Source organism: Vanessa cardui, chromosome 16, assembly GCF_905220365.1.
Source record: "Vanessa cardui chromosome 16, ilVanCard2.1, whole genome shotgun sequence".
In the NCBI taxonomy this organism is placed as follows: Eukaryota; Metazoa; Arthropoda; class Insecta; order Lepidoptera; family Nymphalidae; genus Vanessa; species Vanessa cardui.
Window position 1 is genome coordinate 9731291 of NC_061138.1, and position 21178 is coordinate 9752468.

General features: G+C 33.1%; 1 protein-coding gene across 12 annotated transcripts in view; it reads right to left on the reverse strand.

The window, feature by feature from the left end:
- Nucleotides 1-21178, reverse strand: part of LOC124536027 (supervillin-like) — a 208404-nt gene that overhangs the window by 157237 nt on the left and 29989 nt on the right. For 4 of the 12 annotated variants that reach the window (XM_047112409.1, XM_047112411.1, XM_047112410.1 and 1 more), the window contains exon 4: nt 14347-14458. In XM_047112409.1, coding sequence (XP_046968365.1) covers nt 14347-14458 — 112 coding nt within the window. Of the gene's footprint in view, nt 1-14346; nt 14459-14687; nt 14811-17761; nt 17955-21178 lie in introns of those variants that run through there. The other 8 variants (XM_047112416.1, XM_047112412.1, XM_047112419.1 and 5 more) reach the window with 8 other exon arrangements.

Genomic DNA, 21178 nt, shown 5'->3' on the forward strand with positions numbered 1-21178 from the left:
TAGCTATATATTTCGTAATTGAATTGAAATTGCTGTTTAATTTGAATCTAATCTTTACCGTGACCCAGGCAATGTTTCATGGACACTGTTTTTGTATTCATTCATAAAAAGGAAATTGAATTGACCTTCTTATTTTTCTTTATATTATTCAATTGTATAATAATATTAAACTAGTTAATTCTTACAATAAATATTATCATCAACATTATGTTATACCTACGCCATTTTGGTTTTGTTGCCATAATAAACATTAATATAAGATATCTTTATAATTATAATCTTCATAATAATCTATTTATATAGATTTTCAGAAACTCAGAAACTATAACACCAGATTTTAAATTAACATGGTTATTTTTATTATTAAAATTCTTGATTTCGGGATATTTACTATGTTTTTTATTTTTATTCGGTGGTGCTCGATATTTCGACATTATCTACGAATATTTTGTTTTCGTGAAAAATATAAAAAAATAAATAAAAAGCATGGTATATATCCCGAAATCAATAACTTTAATAACTATAACACCTCCAATATTGAAATTTGGCAAGTTCCTTAAAGGTTGTAGACATCCACTAAGAATTTACGCAACTCTACCCCTAAAGGGGTAAAAAGGGATTTTAAAAGTTTGTATTATATAAATTCACTTAATGAAACCGTGTGAACTTCAGAATTAAAAATTTATTATTTTTTTCTGAATATCGTTACAAATAGTGCTATAGAGAAATCTACTAGTTTGAGTCAGCTCTATGGATCGTATCTTATTCAGAAGTAGTTCAACATAATATCTTACGACATGAATACTATAAACAAAGAATATTACTTAAAAATATAATGGAATACTTGGATTGTATGTGACATTATATAACGGAGAAAATGTATTGCACAGTAAGCAATGTGGCACGTCCCAATCTGTCAGACTTTACAGAATTTCATTCTCAACATAACTGTTGAACATACCTTCATAAATAAGGAAATATTTACGTAATTAAGCTTACCGAGGTATGGTAAGTATGTTTCCATTCTTGAAACTGACAGAGAAGTGGTATTTTCCATCAAGCACATATATCCCGGAACCCTATGTTACTTTGTATAGATAAAATAATATTGGAGTGTCTGTTTGTAATATTAAAGTAGCCACTTTTTACTAAATGCATATTAATTTAATGTATACACGATACATATACAAAAATAACATTATTTTAAATTTTTGTCAGTCTGTCCGTTTGTTCCGGCTAATCTCTGGAACGGCTGAAATGATTTTGTCGGGACTTTCATTGGAAAATAGTAGTAACTTAGAGTATAAGTTAAGTTTGATATAATAATAATAATTTAGATGAAAAATAAGATTTTAGTATCTTACCTAATGACCTTTTTATTATAAAAAAAAAGTATCGTAACATTATTTAACGAAGAATACTTCACATGTTAGTCTTTTGGTTTTAGCTGCCAACGTTATTTCATCAAGCCGATGTGGTTCAGTGGAACTGTGATACCCCGCCTGGTGATATAGAACGGCTTTAAACAAACAATACAAATATTATCCCGCCCTTACACATGGAAGCGTGTGAACAATGTTTAGCTTTTTTAACTTCGTATAGAACATAAAAACATTTCCCTTTGAGGCAGTTTTATTTGAAGTTGACAAAAACAATTTGCTCCAGAAAGTTTCATAAAGAAATAGGTAGCATCAATGATGTTGAAATAAACAGATGTTATTAACGCGCAAGAAGTAAGACTAGAAAACGTCTTAATTGTGACGTTTGCCTTTAATTGTTTTACGTTATAATACAACAAAATTACGTAGTAATACGTTTTGCGTAATTAATCCCTATCTAGTTATCCCTTTTACTTATTGTTTTTATCAAGCTATCCTTTTTACTTTTAACGAAATGTAAAAATAAACTAAAATAAACGGTCCCCGGCGCGGCACACTTTTTTCTGTTGTTTTTGTATGAATATAACATATCTGTTTATTGGAATATCATTGGGTAGCATTAAATGTTTTAGTTGGTAACTAATACGTACAGATATGTTATAATTTCTAGCAATGCTAGAAAGACGTAAGACACTATTTAAAGGCGTACGTTACAATTAATTAATAATATAAAAAAGGTGATATTAATCATATAATGTCATCGTAACATCTTTTAGTTTAAGATGACATAATTTTATAACAATTATTAATAATATATTTTATGAAGTACTCAAAAAGTACAATAAATATTTCTGAAGCAGAATAGACTATTACACAGATATCATTAAGCATTCCAGCCTCGCATTAGTGCCAGGTTATTCCGAGCAGAACAGAGACTTAGGGAAATCTAATTCCGCAAGAATTTATATTATCTAATTGTTAGTGATAAATATCTATTACATTCTATTACATAAGGATCCAGTGACTTCGTGGGAAAAACTATAATATAAACATATACAAAGTTTATTAACCGGTGTGATCGATCACCACTTTTCCAAATTTAACTAGCGGCCCGCCCCGGCTTCGTACGGGTGTACTTAGGACACAAGTTTCTTTTTTTTTGTTTTTACGTTTTATTTATATTTTTATGCTGATTTTTTCCGACGTGTTTAACCATTGTCGTTCTATTTCAACTTATTTACACAAAAACTTTAGTAATCAAATATATACCTAAACCTTTCTCTGCCAATTAGTGAAAACCTCATGAAAATCCGTTCTGTAGTAATGAAGTTTATCACGAACATACAAACAGACGCGGCCGGCAGACTTTGTTTTATAATATATAAAGATAATATGTAGTAACAATCATAATGTAGTAACAAACAAAAATATTTATCTGAACCAACAAATATGTGTAGTTCAGATCTTAAAGCTGAATTTTAGACTTCCAGTCAACCGATTGGACTGCAAATCACAAAGATTTCCACGCAATTTCACAACCACAATTTAGAACGATTTTGCTACTGATGACAAAACAATCTACTACTCAAAAATAAGATGAACGTTTATACAAAAATAAAAAATTAACTATTATATATTATTTGCTCTGTTTTACATACAACAAATATTATTATCGATTAAATCTAAGCTACCACATAATCTGGAAGAGATGGCTAATAAGTCATAAGTCCGCCCGTTGTACAACACTTTTAATGTACTTCTTTTGGTTTTTTTTTAAATTCTTTTTTTGTATTTTATTAATTTTGTGTTACTTTATTTTTTTTGTTTTGTGTTTGTGGTGTGCAATAAAGAATAATTCATTCATTCACATATAAATTACTTGTTGAACATGCGCGAAATTTATAAAACACAAAATTCTATCACCCGTTTTACCCTCTAAGGGGTGAAGTTTCATAAAACCGTTCTTAATGGATGTCTACATGTAAGGCACGAAACTGTCAAATTTCACGTTTATAGGTGTTATCGTTTCTAAGAAAAGTGGAACTTCGCTATTATATGTACATATATACATATATATAGATTATTCATACTTTTATTGAAGACGAGATTTCACTTAATGTATCATTACGAATACTTATCGTTGATTACATATAAATTATACACCGTTGTCGTAAAACTAGCTGTTCACAAGCACAACTTTCACAGTACAGTTTACGTTATAAGTTCTAAACTTTAATATTAGCGGTAAGATAGGACACACATTCAAAGCATATTCATTACTGACTGTACGTTTCCTGTGATCATTAATAATAGCAAATAAGACAAAAAAAAATTAGCCTTTATATATACAAATAGCAAATTCAAAACAACGTAAAATAAAATAGTAGATTTAGATGGACTAGATTTATCGTAAAATAAAACCAATACCTACCAATTGAAGTATTAATTAGGTACTGATTTATTATATCTATTTATAGGCTACTAGTTGTCGCCCGCGAATTCACACGCGTTTTAGGGTGTTAGTTGTCATGTGTCAGGCATGAAAAGCCTTTGTCCTTCCCTGGACTTCAAGTTTGCTTCACACCAAATTTCATCAAATTCGCTTCCATTAGTATGGTCGTGATAGAGGGACAGACAGACATATTTACATGCCCATTTATAATATTAGTACAGATTTGTTAGCAACCTCAGTTTACTTAAACATCAGCGGCTGAAAGTCAACTTATATCATTTTCAACACTCACCTTTTATCATACGCACTGCGCGCACTGGGAACTTTTGTCACGGTGACTGTTTCGTCACTCTTGTCGAGTCCATGAATATGTATGGAGGTGCGCGCACATTACGACATGACATTTGCGTCTGCATCTGTACATATTCACGGACTTGACAAGAGTGACGAAACAGTCACCGTGACAAAAGTTACCAGTGCGCGCTAGTTCTTAGGGTGTTTTTTTTTCGCTTGCGTTAGCGTTGGTTAACACACGTGTTTAGAGATTCTGAGTGTTTACGTTTAGTTTTGTAGTATATTTTATTGTTAATAGTGCTTTAGTTGGTAGTTGGGTTAAGTGGTGTTACTAATATTTTTAAATCTTGTAAGTATTTATAGTATATTAATAATTTTTAGCTTGTAAGTTTTATAATGGAGGTTGATCCTCCGCCTGAACCCCCGGATCCGGGTGGCTCATTACAAACAAATACTGATACGCCTTGTCCTACCTCTACTCCTGTTTCTCGAAAACGCCAAGTTGACGAATCAATTAATTCCGATACTAATCCTAAAAAAACAATAATTCATCCAAATTCGGCAAATCCCTCTATTCAAACAATTTATACTCACCCATCCTTCTCTGAAGGCCCTAAAATATATTCTGATGATGACAAGGGTCCTTTCATCGTTCAAGTGTCCCGGGAAGTGTCTGACCCAGCCTCAGGAACTACTATCCGAGCAATTAAATTTGGACAATTTCTGCACACCCATAAAATTCAAGGAATTATTAATGATGGTGTTAAAAATATAGGTCGAAACAAAATTTCTGTTGAATTTTCATCAGCTAAAGCAGCAAACTCATTTCTGGCAAATCCTATCGTTGAAATGTGCAAGTATAAAGCAACTGTACCGACTTTCAATGTAACCAGAATGGGTTTGATTAAGGGTATCCCCGTGGACTGGACGATGGAAGAACTTGCTATGTCACTTGAACTTCCCACTGGATGTGGTGAAGTAATGAAAATAAGAAGACTAAACAGAAAGACAATTAATGACAGTGTAACAACATGGGTTCCTACCCAATCTGTCGTTATTACTTTTAGAGGGCAAATACTTCCTTCAAAAGTTTTTTCCTACCATACATCCCTTCCAGTAGAGACTTACAAACTTCCGACCATCCAATGCCTTAATTGCTGTCGTTATGGTCATATTAAAACACAGTGCAGATCTCAACCTAGGTGTTATAAGTGTGCCAAATCCCACACAGGTGAGTCTTGTAGTGTAAGTAAGGATAACGCCACTTGCTTACACTGCTCTGGTATCCATTATACAACAGACAAGGACTGTCCTGAGTTTTCCCGTCAACAGTCAATTAAAATAGTTATGTCTCAGGATAACATATCATATATTGAAGCATCCTCTCGGTTCCCTCCTGTTCGTAGATCCTATGCAGAGATTGCAAAGGAGATGTTTACCCCTCCCTCATATTCTCCAAATATCCAAAATCAACCTATCCCTTCAACTAATAGGTCGTATCGGAAGACTGTTATCAGTACTCCTCGCCCAAGATCACCTCTTGGTAAGGGGTATGATAAGCAGGCCCACCAGTCGATCATTAGTAATTGTCCCTCTTCTGCTCCTAATGGTTGTGCTCTCAACCAAAACACTCCTAATCCTCTTAATAGCAATCCTAACTTCTTAGAAATGCTAACAAAAATACTTCTTAGTATTATTTCAACATGTAACGACATCCCCTTACCGTCCGACGTTGCTCAAGACTTATGTCAATTATTCTCAATCCTTCACAATGGCCCTAATCAGCTTCCTTCAATGGAACTGCAAGAGCGTCCGTCCTAAAAATCATGAACTCCTCTCACTGATTAACCTCCATAAACCTATCATTATTGCCGTCTCTGAAACATGGTTGATCCCTGGATCCCGATTCCGGGTCCCAGGCTTCTCCTGTTTGAGGGATGACAGAAATGATGGTTATGCAGGGAGTGCCATTTTTATACGGCACTCCCTCCCCTTTTCCCAAATTCCCTTATCCCTTCCCAACCAGCATATTAATGCTGTTGCTGTCCGAGCCCTGAACATCTCTTTTCTTTCCCTGTACATTCCTCATCCTAATCCATCTTTAATTCCTGATATTTCTGCCATCATTTCCTGTCTTCCTAGTCCTATCCTTGTAATGGGTGATTTCAACGCCCATCACACCTCCTGGGGTTCACATTTCTGTGACCCATTTGCTCTCTTGTTGATGGACATATTTGATGATGCAAACCTTTGCATCCTCAATAATGGCTCACCAACTCGTAGAGTATACCCTAACCAAAACCCAAAATCCGCTGTAGACTTATCCTTATCCTCTCCAGTCCTCGCTTCTCAAATATCCTGGAATGTCCTCTCTTCCTCTTTTGGTAGTGACCACTTTCCTATTGTCCTTTCTTTAAATCACCGATCCATTCCCCATATAAATCCAAACCCCTTATTAAAATATAAGTTAAAAAATGTTAACTGGTCTGCATATGCTGAGTCTGTTGATACCATGATCGACAACCTCTTTGTTTCACAAGACTATGGAGATGTAATTGTTTGCTATGATCTTTTCCTTAATGGCATTTTAACTGCAGCTGATCTTCATTTCCCTAAAAAGCGTATCTCAAAAACTCATTTGCTTTCCACCCCTTGGTGGGATGAGGAATGCAAGCGATTATCTGAACAGAGGCTAGAGGCTGAAGTTTCATACACATTGTGTATGTCAACGGATAATTTTAGTAGGTATCAGAGAATCGACGCAAAATTTAAACAGCTTATTTCTAAAAAGAAGAAAGTCAGTTGGATTCATTTTTGTGAATCCCTGAGTCCTCGTTCCTCTTCCTCTGCAGTTTGGTCCCAACTAAAAAAATTTCGCCGTTGCCTTAACTTTGTCAATCCTTCCTCAAATACTCCTTCTGAGTGGCTTAACAATTTCGCTGACAAGCTTGCCCCCCCATTTGTCCCTTATGAGGACAGTTTTCTAAATTCTACGCCTGCATCTACTTTGGATGAAATGGATGCCCCCTTTTCTTTTTCTGAACTTAATTGTGCTTTAAATGGTTTATCTGATTCTACTCCTGGGGAAGATGGCGTTCCTTACTCTTTTATCTCTAAATTAAACGATAAAGCGAAAACTTGTTTTTTAAATATAATTAACTCGGTTTTTATCAAAGGAATCGTCCCGCAATCTTGGAAGTCACAAATTGTTGTCCCGATTCTTAAACCGGGTAAGAACCCTTCAGATTGCAACTCATATAGACCGATAGCTTTATCGTCAACCCTGGCAAAGATCACTGAACATCTTTTGAAGAACCGCTTGGAATGGTTAATGGAAAGCAGAAATATACTTGCTCCCTCTCAATTTGGCTTTCGGAAGGGGTTGAGCACCATTGACAGTCTAAGCATACTTACAACAGACATTCGAATTGCCTTTGCTAAAGGAGAGTACCTTGTGGGAATCTTTCTTGATATATCTTCTGCATATGACAATGTCCTTCTTCCGTTACTCAGGCAGAAAATGCAACAGCTGAGTATTCCACCGAGGATTGTGCATCTCATATGTAATCTGTTAACTTGCAGATCCATAACGGTAAGACACCAACATCACTTCCCCCCAGACTTGTCTGGAAAGGTCTTCCTCAAGGCTCAGTACTCAGTCCTCTGCTTTATAGCATATACACCCATGACCTCGATTTGTCTGTTAACAATTTTTGCAACATACTCCAGTACGCTGATGACACTGTTTTGTATTTTAGATCTAGCTCCATTGAAAATTTAACGTTTCGATTAAACTCTGCTTTGCATTACCTACACCAATGGCTCTCTGACCATGGCTTATCGCTGTCGTTGGCCAAAAGTCAAGCAGTGATATTTACTAAAAAGAGACATATACCTTCTATTAATTTGTTTTATGAGGGTCAACGTATCAATTTTGTAGACAAAACAAAATTTCTTGGTATTATTCTCGATCAACGACTGAACGGAATTTCACACTCTGACCATTTAGCCAAGAAATGTGAAAAATCAATTAATGCCCTTAGAGCAGTATCTGGAGTTTGGTGGGGAGCTCACCCTTATACATTGAAGCTGATCTATAACGCAATAGTTCGTAGTCATTTGGACTATGGACTGTTTGTTCTAGATCCCTTCAATAAATCTGCTTCAGAAAAATTAAACAAAATTCAGTACAAATGTTTGCGCATAATCTTGGGTGCGATGAAATCCACCCCTACTAATGCTCTGCAGGTTGAGTGCGTTGACCCTCCTCTACATATAAGGAGGCAATATTTATGTGACCGCTTTGTCATCAAATTGTTACAGTTATCTTCCCATCCTCTATTGCCTCGATTAAACAAATTATCCCACCTTTACAACCCAGACAGTTCGAAATCCTCGTTCCTATTAAACAGTTTCCTCAAGTACACCAACCTTCCCCATCCCCTTTCCACTTTTCCTTCTAATCCCCTTTTTTCCACCTCATTTAATGCTCTTTTATATAATCCTCTTATTATCACAAATCTCGGTCTTATAAAAGGTTCTTCTGATACTGCTATCCAATTTCAAAGAATCTTTCATCAAAATTGGCCAAATCACCTCGCTATATATACTGATGCCTCTAAACTCTCACCCAACAGATGCGTTGGCGCAGCTTGTTGGATACCAAAATATAAAATAGCACTCCTTTTTAAATGCCCCCCAGAAACTTCTGTATTTTCAGGTGAAGCCATTGCTTTACTGGAAGCTATTAGGTATGCCCAATCGCACAACATACCTCAGTCTATTATTTTATCTGACTCTTTAAGCTGTCTGTTGGCCATTAAGGAAAATCCTTTTCGTAGCAAATTAAGACTTTCTATCGTTTTTAAGATCAGAGAGGCCCTGTTGTCCTGTCATCAACAGGGTCTACAAGTTTTGCTCGTCTGGATTCCAAGTCATTCCGGTATTATTGGAAACGAGATGGCTGACTCATATGCAAAGACTGCTATTCAATCTGGCTCATCTGAGCATTTTGTCAATTCCGCTAGAGACTTGCTCACTCTTGCGAAGGTTCAAATGGTTAAATCCTGGAGCTCTTTTTGGATTTCATCAAAATCAGTTAAGGGTAAGTATTACTCGGCGTTACAACCTGAAATTCCGAGGCGTCCTTGGTTTTGCTGATCGTTGGGTCATTTCCACTATCTGTCGATTACGCCTCGGCCATTCCTGTACACCTATCCACCTAGCTAAGATAAGAGTTCGAGATCACTCGCTGTGTGAATGTGGCCTAGACGAAGGCTCCGCAACCCATATCCTGTTCCTTTGTCCTAAACTTCTTCATCCCATTTATGATGTTCTCCCTCCTAAAGTCCCTCGCCCTATAAATGTTGAATGTTTGTTGACGTTTGTGTTTAGTCCATTTTGTTCTTTTCTATGTAAATATATTAAATGTAATAAAATTAAGTTGTAAATAGTCCAATTGAGTGTGATATTTAAGTATATTATATAGTTTAGAGTACTAACAATTATTTTTACTGTACCTTTTCATTAACCCTTAATGTTTGTGTTGTTCTAGGTTAAGGATTAACAAGGAAATTACTACGACTATGCTAATCTTCAAAATTTAATTGAGTTTGTTTCCTCAACTGTACCAATCAATCTCTTTCGTGTCTTCTCCATCCTACGTGACATTGGCGAAATAATCTGTGCCTTGTCGGCACAACTAAAAGCCATTAAACCAAGAATTGAATTAGTTCTTAGGGTTGAGTGTGATATTAAGGCAAAAATTAAAGATCCGCTATCAAAAAACTATTTTTTTTTTCTCCGAAAACAGTTCAAATTAACAGCACAATGCTGTAGGCGTTGTTTAATATGCTGAATACTTACTAAAAATACTCTTACATTTTAGAGCGCACTTATTTACATCGCAGTTCCGATTTTAATACTACACACATAAATATAAATCTATAAGTATGTGGATCGGAAACATTCAATATGTTTATATGTTATATACAAATATATCCAGCTAGGGTAATCATCCTGAAAGTAGAATATCTCGGTTTTCCAGGGGGACATGATTGAAAAAGAAAATTGAGGTTACAAGAAATGTCAATAAGGAAACGAGAGAGTTTATCCTATTTATAAACCGTTAATTTATTTAGTTATCCGTAAATGTATCAATCTGAAAAATATAGTAGGTAAACATATATTTTCAAGAATTGCTTATGCTTACCAAATATTCTAACGCCAAACAGCAATACAATATAGTAGTATTGTTATATACCCGTTCGAAGAGCGAGTAAGCCAGTGTTACATCGTTCCTAAGGTTAGTGGCGAATTGGTTATCCATGAAATGGGTAATATTTTTCGCTGTGATAATTTCTATGGACAATGGCTAATGGGCCATTGATAACCTAACCGCCTATCTAAATTTTAAATAAAAAAGACAACAGACGGCCCAAAAACCAAACACTACTAAGGATACAAGGGGTTTGTCGAAATCATGAAATTCTGAAACAAAATCTACGTCATAAACGAAATTTGACGGAAATAAACAGCTGATGTATTTTTATAGTTAATATTTATCAAATAATTTATTGATTTTCCAAATATTTCAACAAACTATTAAAGCATTACCCTAAACAATTTCGTAACTTGTATTCGTTCAGTATTATTCTATAACAGACTGTCGACCCTTTCGCAGGACTACAAGTAAACTGAGTAAATAATAATTAAACTTTATTGCAACTGGAGAACACAACTGTTGTGTGTCACAATTTACTTAACGAAACTTTTACTATTTATTTACTCAACGACCCATACTCCTTATGTATTAAATAATTAAAGCAATATGTCAATTTTAATTAAAACTTATTGAAATCAAGAATTCAACTCGTAAATTTTGTTATAAGAAAGAAAAAAATCGCAATTACAACTCATTCCATAATTAAAATATATAAAAATATTTAATCAAGACATTGCGGAATTTGATTACAATTAAATTAATTGACATCAAATATTTACGATTAATTAATTTCAGCGAAAACGTAACGATGGATTCTAAAAATCGACTACTCATTATTTCTCTAACGAAGTTTATATTAAAAAGAAAATGAGAAAATAATATAAGAAAGGTCGGGACTGCAACCCAGCGGCCTTGTGAAAGTTGCAATAGGGGATAACTTCCTCGGGTACCAACATACTTTGACCTCCATCTTAGTTTTATTAACTTTCATGCAACGGCAAACAAAATAAACTCAGTTTCTGAATTCGCGGAATAAAAATGAAAATGAAACGTAAAATACAGTAATTTAAATTCAATATTGCTACGGCCGTACTTTCGCGCAAATAATCGCATCTCGTTGTCTTACTCAACCTTTTTGTTCATCTATAGCTAAAAACAAAAATATATAGATTCGCCAGAAAATGGTTGTAAAAGTATTCCATACGCAATCGAAGGATTGTTTATCACCATTGATTGGAAAAGGGTATAGCACTGGGTACAAGGTTCAAAAAAATCATGCATTATAATAACGATGCTGTAGTTCATTCGAACTAGACACGGTAAAAAATAGAAAACGTGACGTGCACGCAACTAGACGTTTTTCTATAAGCAGAGAGCACGCAAAGTTTAGTTAGCCGCGCGAGCTTTGTCAAGCCTACCTAGCTTACACAGTCACGCGAACTGAATTAGCGTTCGTAATTCGTCATGAACAACTTGTCCAGACGTGTCGCGACGATGTGGCCGCAGCACAAACACGCTTTGGGCAAATTTATCAATGAATCATTCATAAGAAACAAAGTCTAAATGATATTCAGAAGGTCTCGAATCGACGATAAATGTAAACATTAGTTATCGTATGTAACAAAAGCATTTCATTCAAGTTGAAAACGATTAATTTAAGGACAACTTTAATATGCCGTTTAATTTCAATGGCATGAAATAATGTTATCTGTTCCGAATAGCGTAGTGTAGTGTCATCAAATAATTATTACTAATAGTACTATTTATAAAAGTAAAATTTAAAAATGAGTACTTGCTACTACTTCTAAATAAGTAGTAAGTATATATTTTTTATGTAATAGACAGGCGGACGTGCAAGTACCGGATAGTAAGTGAGCTTGCTCATTGCCAATACACAACACGAATAATATATTAAAGAAGAATACATTAATACACTGGATCACACAAGACAGCAACCTATGATTTTAAGGGTGATTAAAAAAATAAGAGCCAATTTCCTTTTCTCCTTACAGGCCAACGTTTTGATTGCCACTTTTAGTTTTGACCTTGATGTTAAATCGTATTCAAATAAGATTTTAAATTAACATGGTTATTTTTATTTTTTATGTTTTGTTATTTTTAGTTGGTGGAGCTCGATATTTCGACATTATCTATGAATGTCTTGTCCACGAGACTGAAACTCGTGAGTCAGGTAAATATCCCGTATTTATTAACTGCAACAGTATTCAAATAAATTCAATTATAATTCAATTATAATTTTATTGATAACATTGCACAATATATAGAAAACTCGATTACTTCGAACCGTTTTCAAAACGTGTTCCCTTATCGCCAGAATGTCATTGTGCACAAGACAATAGCTCGATAAAATAAGTTATATAAAGTTACCGCGCATGCTACAAACATCCTTGCCCTATATACCACCTGAGGCTACAAGTCTCGATATTTTAGCATGACCCTCAGAACACTGGCTTAATAATGCATACCTCCTGTGTGCCTCGAACGATGCACGATTCTACTCTCCTAGTACCCACTGCTGTTTTACCTAGTTTTTAAATGGAGCGTTTAAATAATAAAAGCCTTATACGTGAACGATAAAGCACGTTCCTTTTGAACGTTAAGTTTTTCGTAATATAACTTGTACATCTACGATAAAAATAATAGTCCCATTAGTTTAACTTTATATAAAATTCACAACTTAGTTTCTTATAACATCAGGGACATAATGAACAATTAATTAATACTTAGATGAATCATTCCTCCATATTGAGCATTCTTAAAAAACATGTCTTAGATTGGAATACAAAACATTTGTTTTGTTTAAACCCTTACGCAAATATAGTATTTTAGTAGAAGTTGAAAAAAGTTTTCTTTTAGATACATAAGTGATTTATTTTTTGTTCCTTAGTTGGACCTGTTTTCACTTTCTAACTTTTCTAAAACTTCTGCATTGTTTGAATTACAAAAAAACGTTAACTTAAATAAATAATCTTAATATATATTCTTAATATAAACATTAAAAAAAGAAATCATAAAACTTATTGCTATCCTATTTTAGCGCAATAAAAGAAAAGAGAGCAAAAATTTGAGAATTATGAAATTTATTTACAGATTATAAACTACATAATCGGTATGATAATATAATGTTTTTTTTTTTTCTTCAACAAGTTACATAATATATTAAAAATATATTCGCGTGTCAAGGAATGTTTTGTCACAGAACTTGTTACGATAAGTAAGTACATAAAGGAAAGGCATAACATGTTTCAGAAATAAGACGGAGCTATTCGCAGCAAAATATTCAAGATGTGTTTTACCTTTAGTAGATACTAGATACATGTTTTATGTCATACATATGTACTTTACCGTTTCAGTGATACTTTTATCATTTCTTTTCACCTATAAATATATTTAAATAGTTATTTTCGAATAGTAAACGAATTATTTTTCCATACACACACACACATAAACGAAACAGAGAGACGCACTTACGCACGCCAAAACGTACATATTACGTATAATTAATTTAGGTTCTCATTACCGTTTTAAAATTTAAACCACTATGTAAAATAAATAAAAAGTCATAAAAAGAAAACAGGTCAGGTAGAACACAATTTTCACTTTGACTTTTGACCTTTAAGCTTAAAAATGTTATAGGCAATGAAAAATACTTTTTTTTAATATCACACTAAGGAAAATAATTTTTCCTTTGTTATTACTTTTCCAACATTTATTATGTGATTAAATTATTTCATTTTAAAGGTTTCAACAATTAACTTTACACTATTAATTTAAAGTTAGGTAAGTTAAAATAACGTTTTATGGATCTAAGTAATGTATTTTTTGGTCGTTTTTTTATTTGTTATAATAATACTTAATGCATTGTAAATACGCATTCAGTTCGATAATTGTTATATTATTTATTTTTATGATGATCTTATTGTAATGTTAACTAACAGAAATGTAATATCGATCTAAATAGATAGTTGGCGACTTACCGTCTGACTCGATCGTCGGCTGCGCACGCGCATCGGTAGAACGTTTCGGCGTGCTCGTTATTCGAGGTTGCGCGCGGCGACATGGCGGCGTGCATTCTGGTGCCTTTGCACGCTGGCAACAAAATAATCAAATTAGAAACATATATTCTGATTCCATAAATATTTTAAATACTATATTATCATTATATACAAATAAATATGAATTAATTTTAGAATTAATTCTTTTTTTTAAATAAAGTAATATTAATATTTTCAAAATATTAATATTACTTTATTTAAAAAAAGAAAATATTATTTTCATTAAAGTGGATCACTGTGATCTCATATTAAAACCTGCTCACCTGCTTAACTTTGCTCTCCTTAAAGTATATCCTCATTTTGTTTTCAGATAAAACTCATGAATTTTATGATACGTTTTGCATAAGATTCAAGAATTCCCCGTAGTTACTTTATTGTTGGTCCTACTTTACAGGTTTAAATATCATAATTAATGAAAAAATCCTATTCATTAGCATCTTACATATTTTGTATGTCGAATATATCAAAAAAAAAGGAAAAATACTAAAGAAACCTTTTTGGAAATGCAATACCTAATTCCAATAACTTATAATTCCTAAAGCGCATACTAGAACACGATATAGACTATATTACGAAACTAGAAACAATTACCGCGAATGTAATTCGAGTCTAATATCAAATAGCTAAGAAGCAGGTACGGGTTCACATTGCGAAATACAAAGTTAGGTTCGTAAGACTCAGACAGCGTCCTTCGCAGACTAGAATGTCGATCTAGATAAACTCAGTACACCGCCCACAATGCAAACTCGTCACGCGAAACTATCAAATTAATAGCCGGTGTCCCTACAAATTCATAACCGGTTGAAAATTCTATTACCGGGATTAGGGTTACCAAGGTTTATGCTGGACAGGTTAAGTTTCTCACGGTTATGTCCGGATAAATATCAACGTTACAAGTGTATTTTTTCTATGGATTTTTGTTAATATATTTCACAGATTACAACACAGCTGCATGTAGCGATTCAGAGAAAATATATGTAGAATATTAATAGGGTAAAATCTAGCTTTAAAGACTGTATACTTATTTATTTTAATGAAGTGCCTAGTTCTATAAAGTGTCTTTGAAACAAATTGTCTGAGTTATTAATTGCGGTACCGTCCGGCTCTTATTTCCCAGTGCGTGGCTACCCTATCCAGCATAGAATAAGACGCTATAACGTTCTATGTTTCAATTTCCTCGATACGTAAGTAATTTCATCTATTGACGTGATAGCTTTTAAAGTGAAACTCGTTTTATCAGTTAACGAGAGCTGTCGGTACTCGTTATAAATATTGGAATCTATTTAGACACGCAGTTTCTCTGAGATGGTATCGGCAATGCCGAGCGTGATGCATCAGCCGTTTCTAGGATAATAGTTTTGTAGCAAGTGCAGCTATTATTTTATTTAACAATAAAATTTAAAATAAATGAGTATGTTAAATGTATACAAATAATTCAATTATTATAAATTGCATTTATAATTAAACTGTCGATGTTTTTCAAATTTATTTACATGTTATTACATTTTTTATTTATTTTTTATCTACGACTTGATTATCAGGTAATTAAGTAACTTATTATACCACCCGCTAGTAATGAGTAATAAATAAAAAAAAACTCTTTGGAAAATACCACTTGTTTTATTGAATTACTAAAAACTTTGAATTTTGTATGAGTCATCTTGTATTTTATTGACGTATATTTATTTATGTTATTTAATTTATGTTCATAGTTGGTATAAATTAAGTAAGATAACTTTCGTTGTAACTTCGTAAAGATTTATCTGCCGCTTAATAAATTCGCATGAGAATAATACGTTAACAAGAAACACTGAAATTACTTAAACGAAATAATGAAATTACGTCAGTTATTTTTAAATATTTTCCTATTTTTACGTGTCTATATTTGTTACTCTGTATAAATGAATAAAACATCAGAACATATATTTTTTTGCTTTGGTCAAAAAAATGCCTTCAGGAAACTACATGTGTCAAACCTTCTACTTTACATTATAAACATTTTTGGTGATCTACAGTAAGTACCTACAGTAAGTTGAAATAAAAATTTTGATCGATTTAAAACGCCTGCGTAAAAGATAACAAAATATTGTTACTTTTTTCGGGTACCTATTTTATTATTGTTTTTATATAAATCTAAATTGAAGCCAGACTATTCGAAAAGAGATTTAATAAAACAAATAAGATACGCTTGCAATGATATCCTGCCGCGACTTCCAGCACCAGGGTAGCATGAGTTATTAAGAGTTCGCCTTATAAGGACCGATCGCGTAAACGAGGTTACCCCCACACTGCGCTTATTACCAACTCACTATAGAAGATTAATTAATAGCAACTCAATAACAGACGACTTAGACCACCAAATGATATTACCTCTGTTTTTAAAGCTATCATTGACACTAAAAAAGGGTAAATTAACAGCCTGTCATTGGCTCACGACTAGGACATCTATGTGCTTTAAGAAAAGTTTTTGCAGTATATACCAAAATGGTGCTGTAATACGATTCGGTGGATACATATGTCTTTCATCCAACATAAGCCGGTTCCCTCACGATGTTTTCCTTCACCACCGAGCACGACATTATATAAACAAAAAACTATATTATTATATTATACTAGATATTATATAAACAAAAAAACTAAGCAGATGAAGATTAAGTCGTTCTTAGTTTTGTACCTACAATGTTTAATTAATATTCACGTGTTATAACTCAGTGGATTGAAAACTAGAAATGGTTACTGAACCATTTCTAGTCTTGTGATATGAAATTGAACTGCTGATCATGTTAACATGTGAATTGACGTGACGAACAAACGGAAGTTCTGTATATGTATACAGAAATGATTTCACTGATATACTGCAGTTGTACTTTCATAAAACAATATGTCTACCAAAATCACATAGTCAAATGCAAAAAAAAACATGCCTACTAGTTGCATACAAGTTTGTGCCTACAGTTTCGTTCGCGAATGAGGGGTGCACTAAACAGGTATTCGACATAAAAAGCAAACTATGTTTTATTCCAGACCACAAAAAATCTTTAAAGTAAATTTCATCCAGATCAATTCAGCCGTTCTGACGTGTTTAAATAACAAACCTACCCATTCAAACTTTCGCATTTTAAATATAATTAAGATAATAAATTATTGTAATACAGTTTATGACGTCACATCTATGCAAGAATACAACTTTCACCATATAATATTTTCGTTATAGTATAAAATACAATGTAACCAAACACCGAACAACGATACACTATACTATTTCAAAAGCCATATAAATATCAACACTTCGTAATGTGACCCAATAACATATAACAAGTAAATGTATGAAAATTACACAAACAAACAAATATTACACGTGTTTAGATCGAACGTGTAAGATGAATGAAAAAAAGTTAAAGAGATTAAGCAACAATGATGAATAACCGAATTAACAGCAGTTAATTTATAGCACAAACAGTACATGCGCGTCGCGTGCGCGTCGTATTCGCAACTGGAGGTGCGCAAGCGCAGATGTCTTTCACTTAGTTTCGATTGTAGGTAAAGGTGTGTGTCCCCGGCCGTCAAACTAATAACGTGAACATTGTGAGGCTTCATAGTTTGAATTTTTATTTTTAAATATATTATTACTTAATTAAATAATATATCGACTAACAAATAAAAAAATATTGTTTATTAAGAAATATATTATCAATTGATATAAAATTCTTGTTTCTTTTTAATATAAAATCAACTCAATTGGTTGAATATTGTATTAGACTTTAGAGTAAATAGTTTTCACCTTCAAGATATTGATAAACGAAAGCTCTTTCTATATGTGGCCTTGATGACCATGTATTCCCCCCTCTTGACTGGGCATGCATGCATAAGAGAAATCAGTGAGTTTTAACGAAAGTTAGCCTATATCGTTCATATTGCCTATATCGAGAATACAGTTTCCAAATACATTTTTTTTTATCTAAAATCACAATAACCCAATGCTTTTGTTTAGTTGACTACCAAAACATTATTGTTATAATTCCTCAGTTTACTTTTAATTTAACAATGTACATCAATTTATATACATATATATAATAATTATTTACATAGATTTTACTACCAGTAAATTGTGGTCCCCTATCTTAAGACATAGTTAAATCAGCCTTTTGCAGCGAATGTATCTTATTCTATATAACAGTGCGATTCTGTAAAAGACTCACTTCGTTTCTCACCCGTGAAATGAAAACCGACTTTCGGTGTTACGACATTTTGATACGTGTAAATATACTTAGTTTAGTCTATGTCGTATATCACATTCTGACAAGCTCGTTTTCAATTAAGAGTTTCGAGTTGTTCTTATTACAGAATAAACTTCTGGAACAAGTGATAAATCTAAGATATATTTTAATAATGATTTTAATTTAAGAATATTCTTAGTTTTATGATGATGACATAACTTTCCTAATCATACAACTAAGTGATGATACTGTGACTTTTAAAATGCATTAACATCTCCATACAAAAAATAAACAACAACAAATACTATTTAATTACCCTCAAATTATTTTTTTATAAAATACTAGGAGTCGCCCACGGATTCGCTCGCGTTTTAGCGTGTTGACAGTCACATGTTAGGCAAAAAAGTAGCCTATGTAGGTACTTTCTTGGAGTTCATCAATTATCAAATTCGGTTCAGCGGTTTGGTCGTGAAAGAGCGACAAACAGACATACAGACAGAGTTACTTTCACATTTATAATATTAATAGACATTAACAAACTATGCATATTTTCAAAGAATTGCCAATCTCTCCAGTAGATCTAGGGGTTTTAAGCAGTAGGTACCACTAACTCACATCCCTTACAAAATTAGTATCAACGATCCAGACCTTAACGCGGCTTTCACTATTGAAGGTTCAAAGAAAGTCATTCCTATATCACATCTATAAATATAAACAATATTACTTTTAGGAAGTAAACCGGCCTCACTGTCGTGCACATTTCGAATTTCATGCATGAACGATAAATTCATAACGCACACATATTCATTCCGTAATTATTGTTATTATGTTAAACGTAAACGATAAACGCGTATGAAGAAATATCTGGATAATTAAAATTTAATACGCGTATAACTGTATGATGGAAGTAGGCAGCTAGCAGTGTCAGTGGGTAGCCAAGCACTGGTTATTTTAACTGTAAAAGGGTGTGTGGCAGAGTAATTACGGACATGAGGAATACTGCAACCTAGTTCCCATGGTGGGCAACGCTATAGAAATGTCAAAATAATAACTAATAAATTGCAGTGCTAATGAACAATCTTGATGATTTGCTTTCATTTGTCTGATATTCAAAACGATCTTTATAGTAAGACAATGATATTTTATACATTCATTGAACTAGTCACGACGTTAATTAAGAAATTTTAACTGTCCTATTTACTGTTAATAATAATTAATTAGAATATTACATAAACAAAACAATACATTTCATTATATTAATAAACTTAAAAACTGGGTGTGCACGTAGAATTTTTTTTATACAAATCCGGCACAAGGCCTCTTTTATCAAAGTTTTATAACTGACGTAAATCTTTCAATTAATTAACTTTGTATATCATTCAAGGAATAAAAATGCTTCAACCATTAAGCTAGTATATCTGCTTTGTGTTATACGGCAGGCAAGCGGTGGTATCCTCACAAAGACACTGACAGTCCAACATGTTTTATGTTTCTTCCTATACACCTGTTATTATATCCCTTGTAGATAGCGTTATAAAGTGAATCCCTTTACGACCCAAATCCGGGTTTTATTTATTAATAAAGGGAATAATGTGATATATATGTAATTCATACTCTATTACACTCAACAATGATGACGAATATCAAACAAAATATCTTAGAATTGGATCATATGTTCCAGAGATTACTCCCTACATACGCGCAAACTATTAGCTTTTTACAATAATAATAATTATTATTTAAATATTGGACAACATCATATACATTACTCTGATCCCGATGCAAGTAACTAAAGCACTTGTGTTATGGAAAATCAGAAGTAACGACGGTACCACAAGCAGACAGAACTTTTTCTACGTCGACTCGGCCGGGGATTAAATCCGGGACCTCGGAGTGGCGTACCCATGAAAACCAGTGTACATACTATTCGACCACGGAGCTCGTCGATTATTATGATAAATAATAAAATAAAAATAAGTAAAATTTCGCTATATATAAGCAGACTTACGCCATTAAAGGTTCCCTTCAAACCAGCGCTCGAGATATGAGAGGAATATTAATCAAGAAGGTAGGTAAGATGTATAGAAGCTTATAGACAACCGAGAAACATCTAAGCTGATATTTATAGCCATTAAACTTTTCTAACTTGATAACTATTGAGGTGATACTAATCGAACGAAAAATAATAATAATAATTAAATATAATAACAATTTTAAAAAGTAGCAGGTTTTCTTGGAAGCGAACGTTTATTTCATAACGTTAAATAAGGTCAGATCGATGATCATAACCAAATACGAAGATATCTCGTACGAACAGACGAGGTCGCCCGCATATCAACGCGTCTCATAATAATACAATACAATTAATACTGTGGGTGCTACCAAAATTGGCAACAGCGCTTGACCAATTTCTAAAGACCTCCCGATTCAACTTGTGCCAAATACACTTGTAAAAAAAAGTTAAGATTTTAATTTTTAAAATAAATTATTAAAAGTTTCACTCAGGTCTTACACAATTGGTTAAAGGTTGAGGAGTG